Source organism: Alnus glutinosa, chromosome 9 (assembly GCF_958979055.1).
Source record: "Alnus glutinosa chromosome 9, dhAlnGlut1.1, whole genome shotgun sequence".
NCBI lineage: Eukaryota > Viridiplantae > Streptophyta > Magnoliopsida > Fagales > Betulaceae > Alnus > Alnus glutinosa.
Genome location: NC_084894.1, coordinates 1,596,415 through 1,621,388, shown reverse-complemented (window position 1 = coordinate 1,621,388; position 24,974 = coordinate 1,596,415). Strand labels below are relative to the sequence as shown.

General features: G+C 35.4%; 2 protein-coding genes across 4 annotated transcripts; both read right to left on the bottom strand.

Moving 5' to 3' along the window:
• Nucleotides 1-7,905: 7,905 nt before the first annotated feature.
• Nucleotides 7,906-10,775, bottom strand: LOC133877540 (G-type lectin S-receptor-like serine/threonine-protein kinase LECRK4). The gene has a single exon (XM_062315883.1). It carries the CDS (start codon nt 10,633-10,635, stop codon nt 8,158-8,160), a length of 2,478 nt encoding a protein of 825 aa, XP_062171867.1. The 5' UTR covers nt 10,636-10,775; the 3' UTR covers nt 7,906-8,157.
• Nucleotides 10,776-19,703: 8,928 nt separating this feature from the next.
• Nucleotides 19,704-22,980, bottom strand: LOC133877086 (octanoyltransferase LIP2, mitochondrial-like). Of its 3 annotated transcripts, XM_062315322.1 has the most exons (3): nt 22,866-22,980; nt 22,177-22,775; nt 19,704-20,556 (listed from the first exon to the last, which is right to left on the bottom strand). In XM_062315322.1, exon 3 carries the CDS (start codon nt 20,551-20,553, stop codon nt 19,849-19,851), a length of 705 nt encoding a protein of 234 aa, XP_062171306.1. In that variant the 5' UTR covers nt 20,554-20,556; nt 22,177-22,775; nt 22,866-22,980; the 3' UTR covers nt 19,704-19,848. The 3 variants fall into 3 exon arrangements, with proteins under 3 accessions (XP_062171306.1, XP_062171307.1, XP_062171305.1); XM_062315323.1 differs by lacking the exon at nt 22,866-22,980 and having other exon boundaries at nt 19,704-20,659; nt 22,177-22,827; XM_062315321.1 differs by lacking the exon at nt 22,866-22,980 and having other exon boundaries at nt 22,177-22,826.
• Between the last annotated feature and the right edge of the window lie 1,994 nt (nt 22,981-24,974).

Below are 24,974 nucleotides of genomic sequence, written 5' to 3'. Positions count from 1 at the left end.
TCTTCTTGAATACACCAAAAGGCAACCATCACAAACCTCTCCAGATTCTTTCTGTCGCCCAAGGCCTGCTCATCATATTCAACCAGAGCATCTAAAGTTTCTTCCCGATAGCAGGCATAAGCCCAATCAGTCAAAATTGCTCTCTCCTCACAGGCAATCATTTCTACGCTTCTTCTGCAACAAATTATCTCTAGCAGCATAACACCATAGCTATAAACATCCACCTTGGTTGTGATCGCCATGTGCCTAAACCATTCAAGTGCAACATACCCTTTTGTTCCTTTGATACCTATAAGAGTTCGGCTCTGGTCCATCCTCAAAAGCTTTGTCAATTCAAAATCAGATATTCGAGCATTGTAATAGTCATCAAGAAGAATGTTTTGAGGCTTTATATCGCAATGTAAAACATTTCAAAATATATTCATACGTGTAATTAAAATAACAAGGCTCAAGAAAACATACATAACATGCTTTTGTAAATTAATGTAAGGTCGGTAAGTTTAAACTTACAGTTCAGTCCTATTCTCTTAGAATGACTTTCTGCGCCTTTGTAAATTTTCTGCATTAACATTGTATCTCCATATTAGCCTATATTAATTCTTAATTTCTTATTCCTAAGCCTTACTTTAAATTCAAAAATTTGGGCAGCATAATGCCATATTTACAATGTCATAGATGCAACTTAGGCATCATAACGACAAATCTAAATATTTTAATATTATTTGGACATCATAACGACATATCTAAAATATCTTAGAATTATTTGAGCATCATAACGACGCTATTGTAAAATACCTAAAAATATTTAGGTAGCACAACGACGCATTTGTAATTTTAAAAGAATGATTAAATATAATATCATTTCCTGAGATATTCAATCACACTTTTCCCCACAATTTAGGCATTATGTCAACCTAATATAAATTCTAATCACTAAAATGGACTTAAATTAAGGATAAAAGAATTTATACTTAACAATTTCACTGCTCCAAAAATTTTCTCACTATTCTAAATATTTTCTCTTTTTTTTTTTTTTTTTTTTTTTCTGAGTAACTGAGAGGAGGGTGAGTAAATTTTTTTTGGTGAGAAAACTGTTGCAGGTTCGTGGATAGGTAAAATTTTAAGGACACATCTGGAAATTCTTAAAAAGATCAAGTATGGGTGCCGAAATCCTGTATCCTTTTGAGTTTTGACCCTCTTAACACTAAAATTTCTACCGCGCACCCAGTGAAGGTGCAGCCCCCACCGTCACGTGCATTCCTATTCTTACTTTTACAGTTTTACGCATAGAATTTGCCGTTTCCTTCTCTATTTGAATTTTCTTCTCTATTAGAATTTGCCGTTTCCTTCACGAATTCCATTCCAAATTCCAATTCACGCCTTAAGCCTTCACGTGAAAAGGCTTCACTTTCCCATTTCCTTTCTCCATATTGTTTGACTTGTCAGCACTCTCATAGTCTCATTTCCTCTCTTTGAAAAGTCCTCCAAACTTTGTTTAGTTCACCTAATAAATTTAATTCTAAATATATATTTTTTTAGAATATTTAGTTCATCAAATATTTTTTTTTTCTAAATATATTGAATTCTACTTAAAACTATCATTCAGAATAAAGTATTATTAGTTCACCTAATAAATTCTTTGGGTATTACACATGTTGTTCGGCCTATTGTTATTAAAGGCCCATCTTCAATCACTATTGCCCGTCGCCACCATCCAGCCATCTCATGCCTCTCCAAAAAAAAAATAAATAAATAAACAAAAGATTACACAAACTGACAAACTTCAACTTTAAGTTTGAGGAAATATTAGAATATATAATCATTTGATCTCATATTTGATTTTGTAGTCTTGAACTCCTACCTTTTAGGTAATTAGATTTAATTGTATTCAAATCCGATTTGATATAATTATCTCCACTTACTATTACCTTCACCTACCTTAATTCTCTAATAAATATGAATTTGTATGACGTAGCCTTTTGTGTTCTTTGTTAGTGATGGATGTAAGTATCGAACACTAAACTATCCGTCAATCTTTGTCTCTTTCTCTCTGTACCGCTTTTCTATTTAATTTTTCATTGTATTGTGAAATTCTTCAAATTTTTTGATCCCCTTTGAGCAAGCTGATCTGCATTTGCGTACCAAACTATGGCTCTGTCCGGTATCTTGCCATACCATATAGAAAGCAAGAAGAAATTTGAGTTGTTGTGTGGGCGAAATCCCAAGGCAAAATCACCAAAAGGAGAAAGCCATGAAGAGTTATCAGCAAAAGGGACAGAATCACCCACAACAGCTCTATGAAAATTTGTTTGAGCAACGGCAGAAATAGGTTACAGAAGTACAGCAAGGAAACGAGAGTTTGAGTGACTAGATTAGAAGCTGGAAGGGACCAGTTTCCCAATGGCTACAAGTCTACCAGCAAAAGATAGATGCGGTAGTTTCTATTTTCCAAAGCTGGAAGGTTCGGTTTGTCGATTTAGAGAGCTTCTTCTGTCCGATCAAGGCAAAAAACAATAGTTTTATGCCCACCAATAAGAGATTGATACATCTGTATGTAACAAGAAAAACAATTGTTTGCAAAATACTGAATCTAATCCTTTTTTCTTTTCTTTTCTTTTTTTACATTTTGTCTGTAAAAAAAGAAATCAAAAAAAAAAAAAAAAAAACTCCCAACTATCACCCACCCTAGACGCCACCATCACCGTCTCCGCTGCTGCTACTACTGCCACTGCTCCACTCCGGACGCCACTGCCAGTCGCCTGGAAATTTCCAGATTTCGTTGAATACATGCGAACGTCACCAGAATCACCACAAAAGGCCGTCGGGAACTAAAAAATCGCCAGCTTCTCCAACTTCAGGCGCCACTGAAGACAATAAAAATAAAATTAAACACCACCGTCGACCACTGGGGGTAGCCGCGCGGCCACTTCTCAAACCTCGAGAGTGGCCGTGCGGCCTCCCCATGGACCGGGGGTAGCCACGCGCGGCCCACCCCTAGGGCCTGGGGTGGCCATTGGGCCAACCCTAGATCAATCTAGGGGTGGCTTGGAAGCTACCCCCAGACCCGCGCAACCACCCCCGACCACTGGGGAGTGGCCACGCAGCCCGGTGGCAACCACCCCCAATTCCGGCGTGGGGTAGTGGAGGTGGCAGCGGCGGCATCTGGGCTAGGATGATTTTTTGTTTTGGTTTTTTGTTTTTAAGACTCAAAGAGTGAAATTGAGGGTTTAGATTTAGTGTTTTGCTAGGTTTTGCTAATATTTACTTTTCTTGTTTAATGTTGAGGTGTCAATCTTTTATTAGAGGGCAAAAATCAAGAGGTTTTTGCCACTGCCTGATTGAAGTTATTCCCGTCAGTTTAGTAAGTTTTGAATAAATTGATTATTTTTGATAATTATCAAAAATTGAATACAAAAATTAAAAATTAATTATAAACATATAATATCTCGATAACTTATGCCACCAACCAATACGTACGGCAAAAGAAAGGTTGGTAAATATTGACATTTCAAAATGAAGAAAATTTGTAGGGTTGTGATTCATGCATTACAAGTGTACTATAAGTGCACAACTTCAAGGCACATTGGGGTAGCTAGGGCTAACACATGTGGGTTTTCTCAATGTACTTTGAAGTTATGCACTTGTTGTAATTTTAGCATTACCCAGTGAATATGATCTCGATCCATGAACCATGTACGTTTCATGTTCAAAAGGACTACACGGAATTGGAAAATAATGGTCTTGTTTGCCAATGACAGGAACGGAACAGAGAAGTGCATAACACTATTCTCATTATTTTTCTCACTTTTTTACATTTTTCAATAACAATCAACATCAAAACATTCTCACTTTTTTTTTTCACTTTTTATATCACATCAATAACTTTTTATTACTATTAAAAAAAAATCACCACAATACAAAACTTTTTCATTTTTCCGTACAAATTCTTTTTACTATATATTACATCATCACTTTTTACTAATTTCAAAATTAACAACCCACTATTGCTAAAGCAGAAATCTCTGCCCGAAGGCAACAATAAGCCCGTAGGCCAAAGCAGTGAATGAAGCTAATGAAACTCCATCCACAAAGTCCGGAAAATCCAGACTTGAAGCAGCTACCGAAAGGGTAGACTGTGATCAAAGAAAGAATGTACAATAACAAATACAAACAGAGGAAAACCAAACAACAACACCATGAGAACTGCAACCGAAGCACGGCCGTGAAAAGCACGCACCTACTCCGAGAGCCCTTCCAGCATCGAGCGACCTCCAACAGCCCGGAACGACACAAAACGAAGCCAGATATGCAAACTGTGACCCACACGCGCTAAACCAGGGGGGACACTCCTCAGCGCGTGCGGACCACGCGCCGCTCAGGAAAGCACCGCATAGCTCCATCGAGTGACTACCGACACTAGAGAAGGCCGGTGACCACAATAGAAAAGCTCCTGTCAACGAACACCCAGCCGAGGCTTGTAGATCTAGAAATAAAGCACAACTCCGCCGGAGACCGCCAACATCCGCCATTCCCACAGGCCAGAGTCTGGATCCAACAGTTTGCACCAACAACAGACAAAACAAACAAAGAAAAATACTAACCTCACCGGATATAACTCCGGGAGGGACCACGGCTCCACAACCCTAAGGTTGGGAGAACAAAACACCCACCACTGGAGACCAGTGGGGGGACAAAAAAACCCATCCTAGCCCTCACGAGCTAGGGGGAAGACCAAACGCCAGGAGGGGGAGACGAGAAGCCTCCCCCCCCCCCCCCCCCCCCCCCCCCAGCGAACAAACTCAAAACTTTCCTCTCTGTCTCTAGAACCTTTCAGAAAGAGAGAGAGAGAAAGAGCTACTTTTTATCAAATTTATGATTTTATATTAGTGGGTTTATTATTATATCATTTGTAATGATTGGGGAATAAATTAGCCACAAACTCCCAGTTCACAGGATAACTTAAAAATCACTATTTCAACTTTTGAGGTAGTAATGAGCTTGTTTGGCAAAGAACAGAACAGAATAGTGGGTTGTTAGTTTTGGAATTAGTAAAAAGTGATGATGTGATATAAAATAAAAGGAATTTGTATAAAAAAGTAAAAAAAAAAATTGTATTGTAGTAAATTTTTTTATTTGAATAGTAATAAAAAATTATTGATGTGATATAAAAAGTGAAAAAAGTGGGAATGCTTTGATATTGATTGTTATTAGAAATTTGAAAAAGTGAAAAAAAAAAATAGAAAAAAGAAAAAAAAAGTACATGTACATTAATGACCACTACTCTGTTATGTTCCGGCACTTAACAAACAAGCCCAATATTTTTATAGTTCAAATTACGCTATCCAATATTTCATGATTAATTTATTTATTTATTTATTTTTTTGTGTTTGTTGTTTTGGCTGACCCATGACGTCACACGGTATCACTATCGGTAGAAGGTCTTGGTCAAATAGTTATTTATTTTTTTTCTTTCTTTTGTTTATAAAAAAAAAAAACGATTAGTAATATTATATTCTGAATTTATTCTAACATTCTCTCAAACTCAAGGGAAAGATTCTGAAAACTTAAGTTTGAAAATAGAAAAACGGATGCCGGCGGTGAAGACTGATGAAATGTTGCCGGATTGGACAAGAAACTGACAAATGGAAAGCCAGCGACGACAGCAGGTGATAGCCGATAGTGAAAACCGATAAACGACTTGGGCCTGAAAAAGTGCCGACTAGAGACAATAAAAATTGAATTCATTTTTATTTTATATGGTATAAAATATAAATGATCAGTTACTTCCTTCTTTTTCCTCTCCAAACTCTTTAGAACACACAAATATCTTCTCATGCGGTGCTCTTACGCTCACACTGTCGCACCTCTGAAAACTGTTTGAACGTTGGCTTTTTATATTTTCAAAACCGCGTATATATACAAGTCGTCTGTGAGGGTGCATTTAGAATTGCGATTTCGTAGATAATAAGTGCAATTTTAAACCAAATTGCAGAACATAAATCGTTTGAGAACAGTTTTTTTTTTTTTAAATTACAATTTAAAAACGCAGAAAATCTGCGTTTTCAAATCGCAGGTAAGTTGATACTTTTTCCAAAACGCAAAATTTTAAAGACTAATTTGATTTTTTAAATGTTAAACTGTGATTTTGCCAAATGCTTAATTGCATTTTTAAATTTTTTTTTTTTTTCAAATCATATATTTTAAAATCATAATTTTAAATCGCACTTTTTGAAATTGTAAACTCAAACGGACTCCAAAACACAAGAAAAGTCGTTGGGGCCGACGCATGACTGATGAGATGAAAAGTGGCCACGTACACGTGTCACGTCGACACCAATAATTCAAAACCTCCTAAAAAGTCATGCATGCATGATTTGCTGATCTTGGCCCCGTTTGAAAATCCCTTACCCCTCCCATCCCCTTAGGATTTTTTTTTTAATGATTGAAAAATAAGATTGATGTGATATACAGTTGAAATAATTTATATAGAAAAGTGAAAAATTTGTATTGCAGTGAGTTTTTTTATTTAAAAAGTAATAAAAAAATGTTAATGTGATATAAAAAGTGAAAAAAAAAAATTAAAAATATTTTGAAGTTGATTTTTTTTAGAGAAGTGAAAATAAGAAAAGGGGATAGGAAAATGATTTTAAAACGGGGCGTACGTAATAATGACAATATTAATGGTGTTATATATATATATTTACATTTAAAAAAAAAAAAAAAAGACATTTCAAAATGGTCCTCGATCGTACGGATAGAAAAATTGTATATGATCTGGATCAACGTACCATGTTTCATGTTCAAAAGGACCAAAGTCAAAATTAGTAATTCTAAGAAGATGGGCATGATTGATGCTAAACGTACATGACTGATTTAGTCGATGGTATTTTATTGGTTGAGCTTCTGACATTTGGACTGAGATGTGAAGCAAGCAAATTAAGCAATAAACATCTGTGGTCGTGGAGCTTCTGTTAATCCAAAAATATCTCAGTTCATCATGAAATTTTTCCCCTAACATCAAGTTCTTGGCCAGAAATTATTCTGATAGTGATAAAAAGAGAGCCTAATTAACAATCTCTTAAACTGTCTGCTTCAGTCATCATCTTAATCATCGCTAATACAAGTAGGAAATCCATAATATTTAGAGCACGTTTGGCAAATACTGTCCTGTTTTTAGAACAAAAACAGAATTTTTATTTATTTATTTTTTTTTAAAAAAAAAAGTGTTTGATAAACTGTTTTCAAAAATAATTTTTAAAAACATAAAACAATTAGGCTTTGTTTGTTTTGACCTAAAATATTTTTTAAACTTTCTAGTATTTGATGCGACAAAAAATAATAGTCAAATAAAAAATCTTTTTGGTTTGATAAAAAAAACTTTTTTAATTTTGAAAAATGATTTTCACTTTTAAATTCTGTAAATTATTTTTCGAGTTTGAGCTTATCGTTCTCAAACTGTCGGACCATTTGTTAGACCACTGCCAAGCCAGAACCGTACCACCACTGGACTACTACTAAGCCAATACTGAGCCATTGATAGACTACTACCGAGCCACTTCGGACCACCATCGGCAGAGACAAACCTATTCATAGACCAAGGCCCCCCCCCTTCGTTTTTAATTTTTTTTAAAAAAATATATATAGGCTTAAAAAATAGATTTAGCCCATACTAAAAATAAATTTGACCATTTAATCATACTTTGGCCCCTTCAGATGAAAAATCCTAGTTCCGTCCCTGACCATCGGACCACCCCTGAAAAATAATTTCACTGAAAATATTTTACGACGAAATATATTTTACGCCAAAACAAACGTTTTCTAAGAACCAGAGGGGTTTAATTGATTTACAAACTTTTTTTTCTTTTTCTTTTTCTTTTGGGATGAATGAAAATAAATTAACCAATGAAGCTGAAAAACTATGATTTATTACATACTTCACCATTGCTGAAAAACTAGGAGGAACATATTATTTGCTACTGCTACATGCCTACATCCTGTAAAGGTTGTCCCCAGAAGTACATGAACTCAAACGGCATACCTTATTATCAAAGCAGAGTAAATATAAACTTAATTATGAGTAATAATATATCTATCAAAACAGAATTAAGACTAAGAAGACATAATGACTGTAAATCTTGCTGGTTTCACGAGTCTTAATTACTTAGTGAAGGGGAATGGGCATGGTGGAATAAGCACTTCAACAACTCCCTCAAGCATCTGGATAACCCTCCTCATGGTAGGCCTAAGAGAAGGGTCTTCTTGAATACACCAAAAGGCAACCGTCACAAACCTCTCCAGATTCTTTCTGTCGTCCAAGGCCTGCTCATCATATTCAACCAGAGCATCTAAAGTTTCTTCCTGATAGCAGTCATAAGCCCAATCAGTTAAAATTGCTCTCTCCTCCTCACAGGCATCCATTTCTACGCTTCTTCTGCAACAAATTATCTCTAGCAGCATAACACCATAGCTATAAACATCCACCTTGGTTGTGATCGCCATGTGCCTAAACCATTCAGGTGCAACATACCCTTTTGTTCCTCTGATGCCTGTGAGAGTTCGGCTCTGGTCCATCCTCAAAAGCTTTGCCAATCCAAAATCAGATATTCGAGCATTGTAATAGTCATCAAGAAGAATGTTTTGAGGCTTTATATCGCAATGGATAATCTGGGTGCTGCACTCTTCATGTAAATACAACAGCCCTCTCGCAATCCCCATAGCAATTTGGATTCTTTGGTTCCAACTGGGTTTCAAATCTCCAAAAAGAAAATCTGCTAAAGTTCCATTGCTCAAGAACTCATATACCAGCAACCGATGCTGTCCTTCATCGCAGAATCCAAGCAGTCGAACCAGATTCTTGTGATGTGTTTGACCAATCACGTTTACTTCAGTCTTGAACTCTCTCTCTGTGTCTTGGAACGGATTTATTAGCTTCTTGACTGCTAGGACAGTAGAACCCGTTTGTTTTACTCCTTTGTAAACAACACCAAAAGCACCCTTTCCCAATTCTTCCTTGAACCCATCTGTAGCTTCTACAAGCTCTTTGTAAGTAAAACAACGCAAATTCATGTCCACAGCACCGCCATTCGTGGTAATCTTCTGAAATTTCTTGTGGTAAATGAGGAAAAAGCCAAGACAAATCGCACCAATTAATATAACGTTAACAAAAACAGAGCCACCAAGAAGCACCGATCCGATGACGATCAAATTGTCCCGGTCATTCTTCTTTGGTTCTGGGACTGGGAAACGAGGATCCGGCAAGGTGAAATTATTATGTTTTCTGATTTTGATAAAAGCCTTGCCGTTGTTGAGGCCGACGTCCACTCTCCCATTTGACAGAGGCAGCTTCTTCTTCCAACAGCTATCGCCTAATCTGAAGATGGCAACAGCACACATACAGTCTTCCATACAAGAATTTCTGCACAGCTCTTCAGTGTAAGGCTTCAACAGCACGTAGTCAGAGAGCGGCCAATCTGTATTTGTTAGCACTTCAAAAGTATAAAGATCTTCTCTAGGACTGCTTAGCTCATCTTCTTCACAGCCTTGTATGAAGTCCGGCTTGCAGCTGCCATACCTGTCATCTGGATCGAGTAAGGAATATCCCTTGGGGCATTGACACATAGGCCTTCCATCTGCCTTCAGCGCACAAATACTGTTATACCCACAAACCCCACTGCCCGAGGAAGTCGTACTGTCAAGACAGATATTTTCTGGCTCATACCCGAGAGGAGTCCAGCTTCCATTGCTGCCGGAATTCCTTGGGTGAGAATATAGCGTGAAAACTCCATCAAAGTTGAGGGTGGCTCGAAAGTAAAAATCATCGGCTGAGCCTGCCTTTCCCCGTGCTAGAGGGAATTGTTGGTCATTCTCTCTCAAAATATAAATGTTTCCCGACTCGTTGAAGACCAATTGTCTACCGGGACTTGACGAATTAGAAGCAGAATCAGCAACCGTACCACTTCGATAATAGGCTTCATTGGCATAGGTGGTCGGAAGGTTTATGGAATTAAGCACAAGATTCCCGTCTTGTAGCAAACGAAGCTGAAATCTTCCTTCGGAAAAGTTGGTTTCTGACTGTCGAGAAGAAACCACCCCTCCTTTTTCCATGATTTGTGCAGGCAACAACGTGTCAGCGGGATGCCGGAAGCTCTCCCATAGCTTATTAAAGCTGCTATCTTCAACCACAAAGTTGCCTGTGTTGCTCATAACACCATAGGCTACCGTACCAATAAAGGTGTCAATTTTCCATAACTCTTCGTCTTGAGGGCTTGTAAGAACTAGCCCACGGTCAGCAGTTAGCTCCACTTTTGATCCCCTCGGGGCAGGCTTATCGCCGTTTGCGTACCAAACTATAGTTTTGTCGGGTATCGTAGCAAACCAGATGGAAAGCAGGAAGAGATCATTGTTCTCGTTGAGTGGACTAAATCCAAAGGCAAAATCGCCAGAAGGAGATAGCCATGAAGAGCTGTTGTCGGTTGCTGAGAGAGAGCTGCCGACGGTTATATTACCGTTATTTTGAGCAACGGCAGAAATTGGTAGCAGAATTAGTAAGGAAACGAGAAGGTGAGGAAGAAGAAAAGCCATTCCCAGAATGAATTGGGCTCCGGCGATTGGGCAAGACCGGTGTACTAGCCTCATGCCTGTAAGTCAAGCACAAGTCTTCTGTTGGCAACCTTAGCTTCAACCACGGACCACGCAATCCGGTCTTGCTTCATCGTATCTCCACGTGGCTAAGACTTTCCAAGGCATACTATTGGAAGTCTTTTTAGACGGTTTCCATGGTGTAGAAAGATTTGTCAGAAAGTCCTGAACCCTACTCCAACGTGTCTTTGTAAAAGTTAAGTCGATCACTGCCAAAATGTCACAATCAAAATTGCAGAAAAATCAACTGCAGATAATCGAAAGATCTGACGTAAATTGGTTGGTCATGATCGATCGTTTGTTGTCAAACTTTGGCCTCCCAATAAATGAAAAGCTTATCAACTTCACCAAATCTGGATATATATATATATATATATATATATATATATATATATATATATATATATATATATATATTAAGCTAAAATTGCTACGAGGGGCTCCTTTTGAGTAAAACGTGTGTTTAGTTATTTTTAATTTTTAAGTGCATATAATGTGCATTCAGTATTTATTTTTGGCTAAGTATTTATGAATAACATTTGTTATTAAAAAAATTTATAAACAATATTAAAATTAATTTCTTTAATGTTATTTACGAATATACAAATTGGGTTACATTATCTTTTATTTTTGACTAAGTATTTATGAAGAACGTGTTTTATTAAAAATGTTATAGACAATATTGAAGAAATTAATATTGATGAATACACAAACTAGATCACATGGTCTTCTATTTTTGGCTAAGTATTTAAAAAGAAAAAATGTTTAATATTAAAAAAACAATAATATTAAGAATATAATTTAGTAAATCTATAATATAACACTTTTTTAATGTAAAATTAATCTTTTTACATTCACATATGTATACTCAATCAACTGCTTAGGCCATAGCCATCATCAATTATGAGCTTAATATTTGCAGCGAAGAACCGCTTGTAGAAGCTAAGAAGAGAGGCTACATGATTGAAGCTAGTAATGGTATATTAACCATGAGTGGTTATAGGAATAGAGCCAGAAGCTCTTATTGACAGAGATCAGAAGGAAAAAAGATTTATTGGTAGGGGCTAGTATACTAAATTTTTATTTGTTTACCTTATAATTTTTATTTTTTACCTTTATTTTTTTATTTTTTTTATTTTTTAGAATTGAGGAGGGGCCATGGCTTATACTGGCCCCCTAAATCCGTCCCCGAGTGGTTACCATTAAAAAGAGCATTAGCCTAGTATCAATGGTGTTAATCTGTTGAGGATGGAGTTGTAATTTGTAAAGTTTTAGTACTCCTATATGATATGATGGTTTTGAGTCTCATTTTCTATATATAACTAGTTGAATAGTATTGTACCCAACATTTCCTAGAACTAGTTGAATAGTATTGTTAACATTGCCATTCAACTAGTTCTAGAAAATGACTGTGACAACCTCATGAGTCATGAAGACCAAATATATATTAAGTAGTTACCTTAACCCAATTTATCATAAAAACTAGGTTAATCTTGGTGAGGTGTTCCTGGTGTATTTCTAATTCTATTTACCATGCTATAAAACTTTCAGAAATTTTTGTTCTTAATGATTTTAAATTTTAAGAATATGTAACCACTTAAAAATGTTAATAATAAAACCATGTTAGAGGCCTTTTTCGAATTTGTGTTTTGGTTTTTAAAGAGAAGGGAGAGTCAAGTTCAGTTCTCACATCAATTTGATGGATTGACGGGTACTGAGATAATAAGACTTGTAAGAATACTAGTAGCAGCTTCCCTTGTATCTCAAAAAGTAGCCCTCAACAAACCATCACTAATACATGCTTCTTTTTCTTTTCTTTTTCTTTTTTTTAAGAATCGAAATCCAATGAAAATAATGGAATATATTACATGAATCGATTAAACAATTGATCGATTAAGTATGGACTATATGTTTGTAGACTAATTGTTTTTTGTTCTTTTTTCTTTATATGTACTAGCTAAATTGGTAAAGTCTTATTTTCATGGAAAAAAAAAAAAAATTGGACATTCAATGGATTAGGAGGAATTGAATTCCCCGACACAACATGAAAATTTTGATTTAGACCTCAAGTTGTTACAAAGAAGATTGCCAAACCAATTACCAAGTGAATTACCACACATATAGTCCCTACAATCAAGATAAGTAGTAAATAAATTAGACAAAGGAATTCAGTGATGAAGTGGCCATGAAAACCGTTTAAAGAACTCTTCAAAAGTAAAATCACTCTAGGGTCAGCCATTCTCAAAGGCATCCACTATAAAAGAATTGTGTTACAGATTTTTCTGATTTCCAAAAACTCAATCTTGCGGCAAACGATACATTCATTTCTCACAGCAATGGCTCCAGAACCTCTGGCATTCTTTTATACGAATCACCTTCACGAATGAACCTTGATCACTTCAACCAAAAAGTTTAATGGTTGTAGGCTTAAACTTCACAAACGAACGTTGAGGAAACAATGAGAAGTTTTTGAATGTGTTTAGACTTAAGAACAAGAATAAACTTCACCCATAATAAAAAGTTGCCTCTCATTAGGCTTATATAAGCATATAGATTGAAACTGAAGTTTTAAAGCTAAGTTGGCTAACAATTAATTCTGTCGACGACCAACTTTAGAGTCACACATATTTATTCTGTGGCAATCGAACATCACTTCAATTAGAGCATTTTATGACTCTCTCGTTTGAACACATTTCAAATGCTTGCGAACAAAGCTCTCTGGAAGTTGAATTAAATTGTTGGATCACTTTGATTCAACCTATAATGCAACCAAAATTAAGTTAGATTGATGCAAGCTTAAGTTAGATCAATCCAACTTTAGTTTCTAGCTCTTCCCGGACCCTATTTTGTATTGACTCAACCCTAAACTAAAAATAAAGTATTACGTACAACTTAAATTATGTGTTTTGATATTGGATATGCCAACGCTAAAACTTAATACAATAGAATAGGAGTTTGAGAAGGGAATAACTATCTCATTTATGTAATTCTTGAATTTAATGAAGGGGAAAATTGTTCGTTTCTCATAAATTTCATCACAATTTTCTTTTCGTGAACAAAAAAAAAAATGAAAAGGAAAATTTTCCATTTCACTCACAAAATCAACCTATATTGTATACATACATATATTATGAATGTCATTCAAATATACTTTTACACACAAAAACAGCCTATTTTAGATCACTCGTTTCATGTGATCGATCAAAGCATAAAAAAGCAACAATCTCAATAATTAATTGAAATCTCCACTTCTATCCATTTCAGTAACCAATATTATTATGTTTGTTTTTAAGCTATATAATTTTTTAGTTCAAATATTGGAGGAAATTAAAAAAAATGGTGGGAGTTCTTCCAGCTTCTAAAATATGAAGCTGAAATATTTTAGTTCATATATGGAAGTTGAAACTTTGCTTGCAATGACTTTTTTTTCTTTTCTCCACGTCACAGTAGATTGGCTTGTCGTTTTGAGATCTTCATGTATGGCAAGATTTACTTCTTTCAGCTCTCTTGATCGTCGTCTTCAGCTTGGAGAAAAAATAGAAAGACTTTTGACTAGTTTCTTCAAATATTTTCTTCCATATATGTTGATCTCCAGAAAGATCAAACTCTATCACACCATTCCACGAGAGTGGTTTTCCATTCACCTTGTTGAAGAGGTAAGGAACGAGATTGAAACAAGGATATTGCATGGATTACAATGTTGTTCCTGCTTTGCCTGTACCCCAACCACAATCCTACTCTAATGGCAGCAAAGCTGTTTACAGCTCTGTTTACATGGATGCCAATGATATTAGCATGGCAAACCCTTTTTGGGTTCAACAGCTTTATGCCAATAACAATAATAATAGTTCAAGACTACGATTAGTTGCACTCATTTTTTTTTTACTCCATGGATGACAGAAAATCATACATCGATTCCAAAGAGGATTATGAGTAAAAGTACATTTATCATTAATCCGTTGGTTCGATCATGTATTGTAAATCTTGTTGTCTTGTATGATTGAATTATTTTATTTTGTTCCTTTCTGCTTCTTTGAGAACCTATAATTAATTTGCCACAACCGTTCCGATGACGTTAGGAGTGGGAACATTTCAAAACCAAGTAAAATATAGGACACATTATATTTTCTTATGTTAATTTCCTCCCTTATTGACCGGGACAAGAATATAATCTCCTAATTATTTTTTAATTTAGTTAATGACATTTGACTATCCAAGGAAATTCAGAGTCCCATAGAATTACTTCTCACTGCATATAATAAACGAGGCATACTCTTGTGTATAATGTTTGTAACCCAAAAAAAAAAAAAAACAAGTTGTATTTGCCCTTTAATAAAATAAAATAGCCATGCACCTAAGGAGTTTCCAAGTATAATAATGGCCATAAACAGGCCACTTGCCAAACTGATAATAATATGCCTTTAATTGGCTATTAGAGTTCATTTCAGAGATAACCGTAGTCAAGAATACTCAGAATTGTCATCTATATACGTAATGATTCAAAGAAAATGCTAGCTAGATCTGCATTATCATTCAAAAAGACTAGTCAAGTGTCACGGGTATCTCAAGAGAAGCTAACGGACATGTCGGGAGACTTAATAATAAAAGTGAAAACAAGAAAAATAATAATATATAGACATAAGGTTGTAAGGAGATCTTAGAAATCGACATATGACTATAAACACTAGCACAATGATCAACCTAGAACAATCGGCTTCAGCACCAATAGCCAACAAGAAGCTGGCAATCTTTTACAACAAAACAATGCCCTCTCTTAACATTTTTCTTCTAGAATTCTGTAAATACAGTTCCACCTCATCCCTCCCTAGATATAGAATTCTGTAAAATGGAAACATTTGAAGAATTGCAAAAATGTAAAAGTAGATATGTGTAGAACCAGTGCAAATGTAAAAGAAAAAAACTAAAATTAATTGAAACTGTTACAGAGATCCAATTCTCCTACCTATCAAACAGTAGAAGTAAAGAAACTGCAAAAATGTGGAAAGAGAAGGGAATTTGATTTCTCTTTCTTGTTGAGATCCCTACACTGGCTACACAGACCTGTCGAGATATTACTTATTCTGGGAAGGATTTGACTTGCTTGGTGGTGCCTTCCGCAGGCTTGTCTCAACAGATTTCTTGGGGTCTTCCATGGCTTCACCCAACAACTTGTTTGATTCTGCAGAAAACGGGGTGATAGAAACTAGCAGTCTCCTTGGTTGATTTCTGTCTCTTGGAAGAACTCTCATCTCATGCTTGAATGACAGTAGAGAGCACATGATGATAAGTAAACAAATTAAGGCAAAGAGAGTACTAAACAAAGCTCTCTGACTGCTTCTCATGTTGGTATTTGGTTGGAAGGAAAATGAAATAGAAAATGGTCAAACAGATGGAACTTGGTGGAAATAATATGCAGATATCTTTTCATAAAGGAAGGCAATAATTCATGCTTGTTTCATATTGTTCGTGCTTAAGCCTGAGAAAAGTAGAGACATTACTTGACAGTAACTACATTTCCTCTTCGGAGCCTGCTTGGTACTTAAATACTTTGACACATAAAAGGGCATCAAGGTGATTAGATTTTATCTACTATTGTACGTGGACTCCTAGACAAGGTAGTTATCCTAAAAGTTTAAGTCCGATAGAAAATGGTGAATTTAATCATTTTATTAATATCAAAACATTTTTTACTTAATTTTACCAATTTCCTTCTTTGTTTTTTAGCGAGTTAGAGCAAGGAAGCAGCTTATCATGTGATCCTGAATTGAGTATATATTTTTCTGACTTCTCTGCAAAGTTTTAAGATTCTAAATGATGTATCATGTGACTTATCACAAGAGACCTAATCACTTACATCATTTTTTGTCCTTCCATGTTTTATTTAAATCACGAACTTGATTTATATCTCTAATTAGTGTACCAAAACAGCTAAAGTTAGCTGGGTAAGCCTGCTTTTCATAACATGAAATTCCAATCATCTTCTAGGAAATTGGCATCCTCCTTTTTCACGTTGTGCAATTCAAAATCTTCTCTTTATCAAGTTTTATAATTCTAGTTACTCACATAGGCTGATTTTTATTTTTATTTTTCTTTGGTCTCTGTTTAAAATAGCGAATTACTTACCTCCATTAAGCTGGTCTGGCTTGTCTCTTTTTTATAAGCAAGATTCCATTAATAAAAGAAAAGATAATACAAAACAAACGGGTGAGGCATCTAAACATAGACCGCAGTACAAATATCTCAATGCTAAATAAAACCCAACAATGTCTCGGAATAGGATAAATAAATAATCGGCCGGCACAATAGTTTCTTAGCACACAATCTAATAAATTGAAGGGGTCGCTAAGAATGGTGGTTTAATTTGAGGCAGTCAAGTGAATGGACTGCCTAGAGGAACGCCTATTGCGACTGCAAAAATACAAACTTGATAGCCACAGCAGGGAGGATAGCTGAAGGCATTCCCTGGAGCCGCTTGTTAAGACTCAAAGAAGGGTGAATGCAGTCGTAGGACATGGATTTCAGCAACTAGCAAACTTTTAAAGGATGTATCCACCCGTCCAATCCCCGCAGCATCTAAAGAATGTAGAAACGATAAATTTCTCAATATAGTATGATTTGCTCCATTCAACAATGTGCAAGTCTATAATATAGCTACTTCTATAGGAACTGAACGCTATTTGTTACATTTATAATAAGAACCCATCTTCTTTGGTGGAAGGAACATAAATCATGAAAGTTGAAGGGTACAAGATCCAGTCAACTGCTCTAGTTGTATATGAAAACGAAGATTTGGGGAAGACCATTTCAAATGTGCATGTGGATTGAAGATTCTGTCCTTTGCGAAAAACATGTGATCTATGTCAGCAAGACTAAAAGAAGACAAACTATGCTGACTTTCTAACCCCTTTAAATGATTTATCAAACAGTGTTTCACAAGAGTGAAAATGATCTACTTTTTCCAGTCAAACATAGTATTGAGATTCTTAATTATTAGGTTGTCCAAATAACATAGAAATTAGAACAAATTTAAATAGAGAGGTTGCGAGATCCACCCACCCAGGGCGGCTCAATACATTTTGGGACCTTAGACGAAAAGTTTAAATGAGACATTTTTAAAAATAAAAAATAAAAAATAATTAATTTAAAAAATAGAATGGTAAAACTTGATTTGTCAAAGGAAAGACAAATTAGTGTTAGAATGTTTCCTAAAACGGAATAAAAAAAATTAATGCAATTGATTAATTGAGTTTTGGTGATTAATTTTTTTTTTTAATCACTAATCAGATATGGAATGATTTTAAGGACTTGAATGATAAGCTATTGGGAAATAATGAAAATTGAGAAGAGAGAAATTCAAATTCAAATAAGACTTGAATAGGGAAATTGAGATAAAAAATAAAAACTTATAAAGAATATGATTTAAAATGGAAACTTAGAGACTTTTCATCTTCTTAGCATTTAATTTTTATTTTTTCATTTTATTTTGATTCTTGAACGTTGGACTTAACACCTTCAATTTTTTGAACATTGAACATAAAGCCATCAATTTTTAATGTGAGTAATTAAGACCTTTAATTTAGAAGCTTTCATATCTCATTAATTCTATTTTAAACGTCAACGCTCAAAGAAATTGAAGGCCTTTAATGCAAAGACTTTCCATATCTCATAAGTCACAAGTTAATTAGACGAGAAGCTTTCATATCTCATTAATTTTATTTTGAACGTCAACGTTCAAAGAAATTGAAGGCCTTTAATGCAGAGACTTTCCATATCTCATAAGTCACAAGTCGTTGGTAATTAGACGAGAAGCTTTCATATCTCATTAAATCTATTTTGAACGTCAACGTTCAAAGAAATTGAAGGCCTTTAATGCAGAGACTTTCCATATCTCATAAGTCACAAGTCGTTGGTAATTAGACGAGAAGCTTTCATATCTCATTAATTCTATTTTGAACGTCAACGTTCAAAGAAATTGAAGGCCTTTAATGCAGAGACTTCCATATCTCATAAGTCACAAGTCGTTGGTAATTAGACGTACAAAAAATTAAAGGCCTTTAATTTAGACTTTTCATATCTCACAAATCGTTGGTAATTAATTAAGGCCTGAATTTTATTATTTTTTTTTTAACCTGCAGTTTTTTGACGGGAGAAGGCCCCTAGGCAGCATATTTTAAGGCATTGACTGGGGGCATTACCGAAAACAATGCTTTGATGATTCGTCTTTTTGTAAGCACTCTTTTTCTTAAAATAAATCTTCATTAATTGGGGCATTATCAAATTGGGCCCTGCATTATATTATTGCCTTTTTTAATTTTATTTTTACCAAGATTTGTGGCCTTATTTAAGTGTATTGATCATATTTAAGGCCTCAATTTTTTTTTTTTTTTTTTAAAATAAATCTCTATTAATATTTTTAAATTAGGGGCCTTATTAAATTGGGGGCCTTAGGCGGTCGCCTAATCCTCCCAAGGCTCTAGCCGGCCTTGCACCCACCACAAGTGATTCTTATACCCTAGACTGCCCAAGGCAGGTGGATCTTGTAATCCTCTTCTCTTAAGCTGTCCAAATTTTTGTGTTATCCGAACAGCCTAATAATAAGAAATCCTTATCCGGCATTCTGATAAGTTAAGATGCTATAAATAACATCCAGATAGGATACTGTTCCATGAGGAAATTTTATATGCTGGTATTGGAGCTACTTAAAAGCCCCAAGTTGACAAAATCGTTCCATTTAATATCCTCACACAAGCTTTCAATTGTTTTTGCTCTCCTCTTACAAAAGAAAGTCTAGAACTTCAGATAGCCATTAAATAATAAACTAGGAAGGCAGAGCAACAGAGAAAAGTCTAGTTAAGTCCTTCAAAACTCTATGCCAAAATGATCCTTTGTTGACTGGACAAGGATCCTATCCATTAACTGAAGTCGGAGATGAGTCATTTCATAGTCAAAATTTTATGTTGTTGTATCTAAAGGTGTACACGCCGTTTAAAATTTTTAAATGACATGACAATATATTCATAATGTGATAACATATACACTATTAAATTTGTGAAATCTAATCCCACGAAGCGGACAAGAAAGTCAATAATTTCAAACATTGCGTATCAAAGTAAAATACAAATTTCTTATCAGACGTATTTCAATGAATAAATTGATCGTAGAGTACAAAGCTACATAGACGAATTTTCTGGCATACAACAGCCATCTCCTTCAATTTTCTACAGAGTCTGAGAAAATCGAACCATTCTCCTTCCAAATAAAATTACTATAACCAAAAGCTCTGGCAAAACAAGAGATTAACTGCTCATGAATTACTTCTTCAGCAGGAAGCACCGAATCTGTCTCCTTTCTCAACGATGTAACTTCTTTATTGGCGATCCCACAAGGTACAATATGCTTAAAATAGTTCAAATCAGGATCAATGTTGAATGCCAACCCATGAGAGGTGATCCCATAGGAAATTCGAACCCCAATAGCACCAATCTTTCTCTCTCCAACCCAAACCCCAGTCTCACCCGTTTGACCAGCACGAGCTCTCACACCATATAGAGAGGCCAATTCAATCATGGTTAACTCAAGCTTCTCCACATAATTACGAGCACCAAGTCCAACATCCCGAAGAGAAATGATGGGATACAAAATGGCTTGATGTGGACCATGAAATGTAATGTCCCCTCCTCTTTGCGTGTAGTGAAGTTCAGCTCCTATCTTTTGAAGGTCAGGCTCAGGAATTAATAGATTGTGATCAGTCCGCCGCTTGCCAAGGGTATATGTAGGTGGATGTTGCAGGGACAAGAGAGTATCTGAAATTTTATGAGTTTTTCTATCAGCGACCAGCTTTTCCTGCAGCTTAAGTGCATCCAAGTAGTTAATGGAGCCCATTTTCCAGACCTCAAGGCTTCGCAGAACTCTCATTCTCTGTAGATAATGAAATAGTTAAGTGTATCCTTGATTTATCATCACATGGTGAGATTTCAAATTATTGTGTGATGATCACATTTTGTCCCCCGCCCACCAAGGACTACAGACAAAGATCAATCTCATCAACCCCAGAACTAGTTGAAAGCAAAGGTGAAGCCCCACATGTAGAAAGTAGCTTATACATGTAGGTCTAAATGTCAAATAGTAAGACTTCTTAGGTTCTGTAATATGACATGCAGAAGGACGGCTACTTTAGGGAAATCTTTAACTTTGGATAACCTTCGAAAGAGAAACATTATCGTCATGGATTGGTGTTCTATGTGTAAGACAGCTGGAGAATCTATTGATCATTTGTTTCTGCATTGTATGGTGGCTACAGATTTGTGGAGGGCTCTGCTGCAATTGTTTGGGGTGGAGTGGGTTATGCCGGAGTCGGTGATAGACATGTTGGGGAGTTGGAGGGGCCAGAAGGGTAATCGGACTGCGATTCAAATTTGGCGCATGGCTCCGTTGTGTTTGATGTGGTGCGTTTGGAGGGAACGGAATGCTCGCTGTTTTGAAGATTGTGAGACTTCTTTGGTGAATCTGAAGAGAAAGATGCTTCAAATGCTGTTTTTGTAGAAAGATAGATTTAAGTTATTGTATGATTGTTCCTATTTAGATTTCTTAGATAGATGTTCTCTATGTTCTTTTCATTAGGGGTTCCTTGCATACTCCCTGTGTACTTTGGGTTGCGCCCCTTTGCGCCTTTTTTATATATTTTACTTATCAAAAAAAAATATGACATGCAGAATCAGTAAATTAGCTTCACAATCTATCAAGAAAAAGAAATCCTGAATAATAAAAAGGTATGAATAAATATAATTGGATGAAAGTGTAACTAAATTTGACCACTAGCATTTTGTTGCTTCCTGAAGAGCAAGATAGTCATTTTGGAGATGCAAAATCAAGGATGTTCTAAGATGGTTTGAAAAAGGCACCAGCACCTGAATTTTCACCCTCCAATAGCTTAGATTTCTTCACCATTGATGTCTGGCCTCGTGTGCCAATAAATGAAGATATCTACTAAAAAAACAAGCATATACATATGTCCCTAGAAGGAAGAATCACTCTTCTAGCGAAAATCAAAGCTAAAAAGAACACATTTCCTGCATATACCGACATATAACTATGTGCACAATGCTTGAAAGACCAAATATATGCAGGACGCACAATCACAAGCAAAGGGTAGAACATGTGTGAGAAGTTAGTATGCATTGTCTTGCTTCTAAATTCACAAAGAGCTACTCTTTTAGCACCTTTCTAATAGATTACAAATGAACCCGGCTCAGTAAGGCATTTCATCAAACAGTTAGTGGGCATACAGATAAGTGTCATGAAAAACTAGCGTATACAGAATTGTGATTAATCAAAATGAATCTTGCAAGAGCATAAAGAAACACATCATGAGCTTATATACATGCACATTAATCTACGTGCCAAGGTTAACAACTGGTCAAAAATTATTCAAAGAAGGAAAAAAAAAAAAAACAGAGAAAGAAAACTTCGGTGTGTAGTGTTCAGAAATAGAAAGCAAATGCAGAGAGGCCCGAGAAACGAAAAACAGAAAAAGCTTACCTACACAGATTAAATCCCGCAAAAATCTCAGGCCTCAGAGAAAGAGAGGAAAAAAGCTCATGGTCCTGATTTGAACGGCGCCGTACCAGTACTACAACGAATCCGGAGACACACGCACCGTTTTGTTGCGCAGTCCCAATTTTGACAAAAGCTCAGTGGCCTGTTTTAAGCGCACCGTTTCATACTCTATGTCAATTAGATCAACACGTTCAATATAATCCAACATTAAGAAGGTGCTAGCTAGTAGCTAGTCTATTTTTAAGAGCCTAATAACCTAACCCTATGATTAGTATAATATTATGAGCAAATAATATTAGTATAATATTATGAGCAAATAAGCAAACTCATGATGAACAAGAAAGCATGCAAACACCAGGCCTATAAGCCCAAGCAGGGGGTAAGCGAGCATATTTTTCCATTCCTGGTTGCTCATCATACGGCCGTTCCATTAATTTAAGCACCCTTCGGACTTCTCCAAAATCACCAGTCTCGGCGGCGTCAATAGCACTCTGGCATAGGTAGTTCCTGAGTATGTATTTAGGGTTAACTGCATTCATCCAGACCTTCCTTTCCTCATCCGGGATGCCACTAGCAGCCAGCTGTGCAAGTTAAAACAGGAGTTCCGTGAGAACACTCAAAGTTGACAAAAAAATTTGACACTTCCCATTTATGCTGTTTAACAGGTATACCATGGACATTCTTTCATTTAAATTGGGTTGGAAGAATATCGGTTTAATAAATTGGATTGGATGAAATTTCCTCCAACCTAGTAGTTTGAAAGAAAACTATCCTTCCCAAACACACATACTATGGTAAGTAAAACATCATACTACTTGACAATCTCAAGAATTTCAATGAAGGTAGTAATGATCGAAATTGGAATGGTTGTTACTTTTACTGTTCAAAATAAGACCCAAGAATTATTACTGCCTTTACTGTTCAGAAGACATGCGAAATCTTGAATTACTTTTACTGTTCAAAAAGGTTTGCGGAATATTTACTACTGTTCATATTTGTAGTTTTCTTTTTCTTTTAGCATATAAAAGGCCTGTAAGATATGTAAGAAGGCATAGGTTTTTTTAGAGGTAAACTCAGAGATAACTTGAGTGCCTATCGTCCCTAAGCCTTTCAACTTTCTATCTTTTGTAACCAGTCTTTCCTTTCCTTTCCTTGTATCTTCAAGCCTATGCATCAAGACTTTGAATCTTGTATCTATTCCAGCTTGCAATAATATCAAGTAAAAATGTTTATTACTTCGTCTTTATCTTCACTATATGATTCTCCTTTATATTATGTTTTTGAATTATTTTGCTAAATCATTACTTTAAATTATCTTTCATAATACTTCATTATCTCATTATTTACTTGCCTGCATCATTACAACAGAATAATCTCCAAATATGGTATTATCAAGTAATTTAAATCATTACTTTAAATTACATCCATAATCTCCATTATCTTCATTATTTTACTGTTTGCATCATTACTATCACTTGGTCGGTTTATGGTATTATATAATAGTTTTTTTTTTTTTTTTTTATATAGTAATTATTATATAATAGTTGATATCCTGATTTGGTGAAGTTGATAAGGCTTTCATTTATTGTGAGGCCAAAGTTTGACAACAACCAATCATGACATCAACCAATTTACGCCATATCTTTCAATTATCTGAAGTTGATTTTTCTGCAATTTTGATTATGACATTTTGGCAGTGAGTTAACTTTTCTCATAATTGAAATACCTATTTATTTATTTTTTCCTAAGCTCATCATTGAAATACTTATGCAACAACTCTCGCAACAGGGCATATAATGTAATTTATTTAAATAATATAATAATATATGAAATTATGTACAAAATTAAATAAAATAAAATCTCTATCGCAAATATATAAATTCTCCATGATGCTATAACCGTTTCCAAGATTATTAACAAAGTTTCTCTTGAACATCATAACGCTTGAAAATTGAAACTCTCTCCTCCTGTAGAGAAATGGACTCCAGTCCCTCCACTTTGGTTGAAGATCAATTTTGATACATTTAGTTATAAGTGACAACTTTTCTACTCAAGCAGCATGCCAAGTGGCCACGAGTATTGAAGTACACGTGGCAAGCAGTCAACCGTGTGTACTAAATACACGTGGTTAACTGTCAGCCACGTGTACCATAATACACGTGGTACAGTGACCACGTGTATTGTGGTACACGTGACAAAATGTGTATTTAGTAACAATCGGATTTAACACGAGTCGCACACGTGACCATTTATACGTGACGAATTGTTCGCTACGTGTATTGTGTCCGTACACGTGGCAAATTGCAAGTGACAAAATGCTATTTTTTTTTGTAGTGGCTGTTTGCCGGAATAGTAATGGCAATATTATAAAGATGATTTCTTAATAATAAAAATCAGTGTGAGTATTGTCATTTTTATTTATATTGAGACTATATGACATTTTTTGAAAAATATGACAAAAAAAATTCGAAAATGTAACCGTAAAGGTAAGATAAATATTTGAAAATTATGATCGTCAGAAAAAGACAATTATTTAGAAATATGACAATAAAAAAAAGACAAATATTAAAAAATATTCTCTTTTTATTTACTGATATAATCTAAGCCACCCATTTAAAGTTTCTGACAAATCTTTCTGCACCATGGAAACAGTCTAAAAAGACTTCCAATAGTATGCCTTGGAAAGTCTATAGCCACCTGGAAATACGATGAAGCAAGACAGGATTGCGTGGTCCATGGTTGAAACTAAGGTTGCCAGAAGAAGACTTAAGCTTGACTTA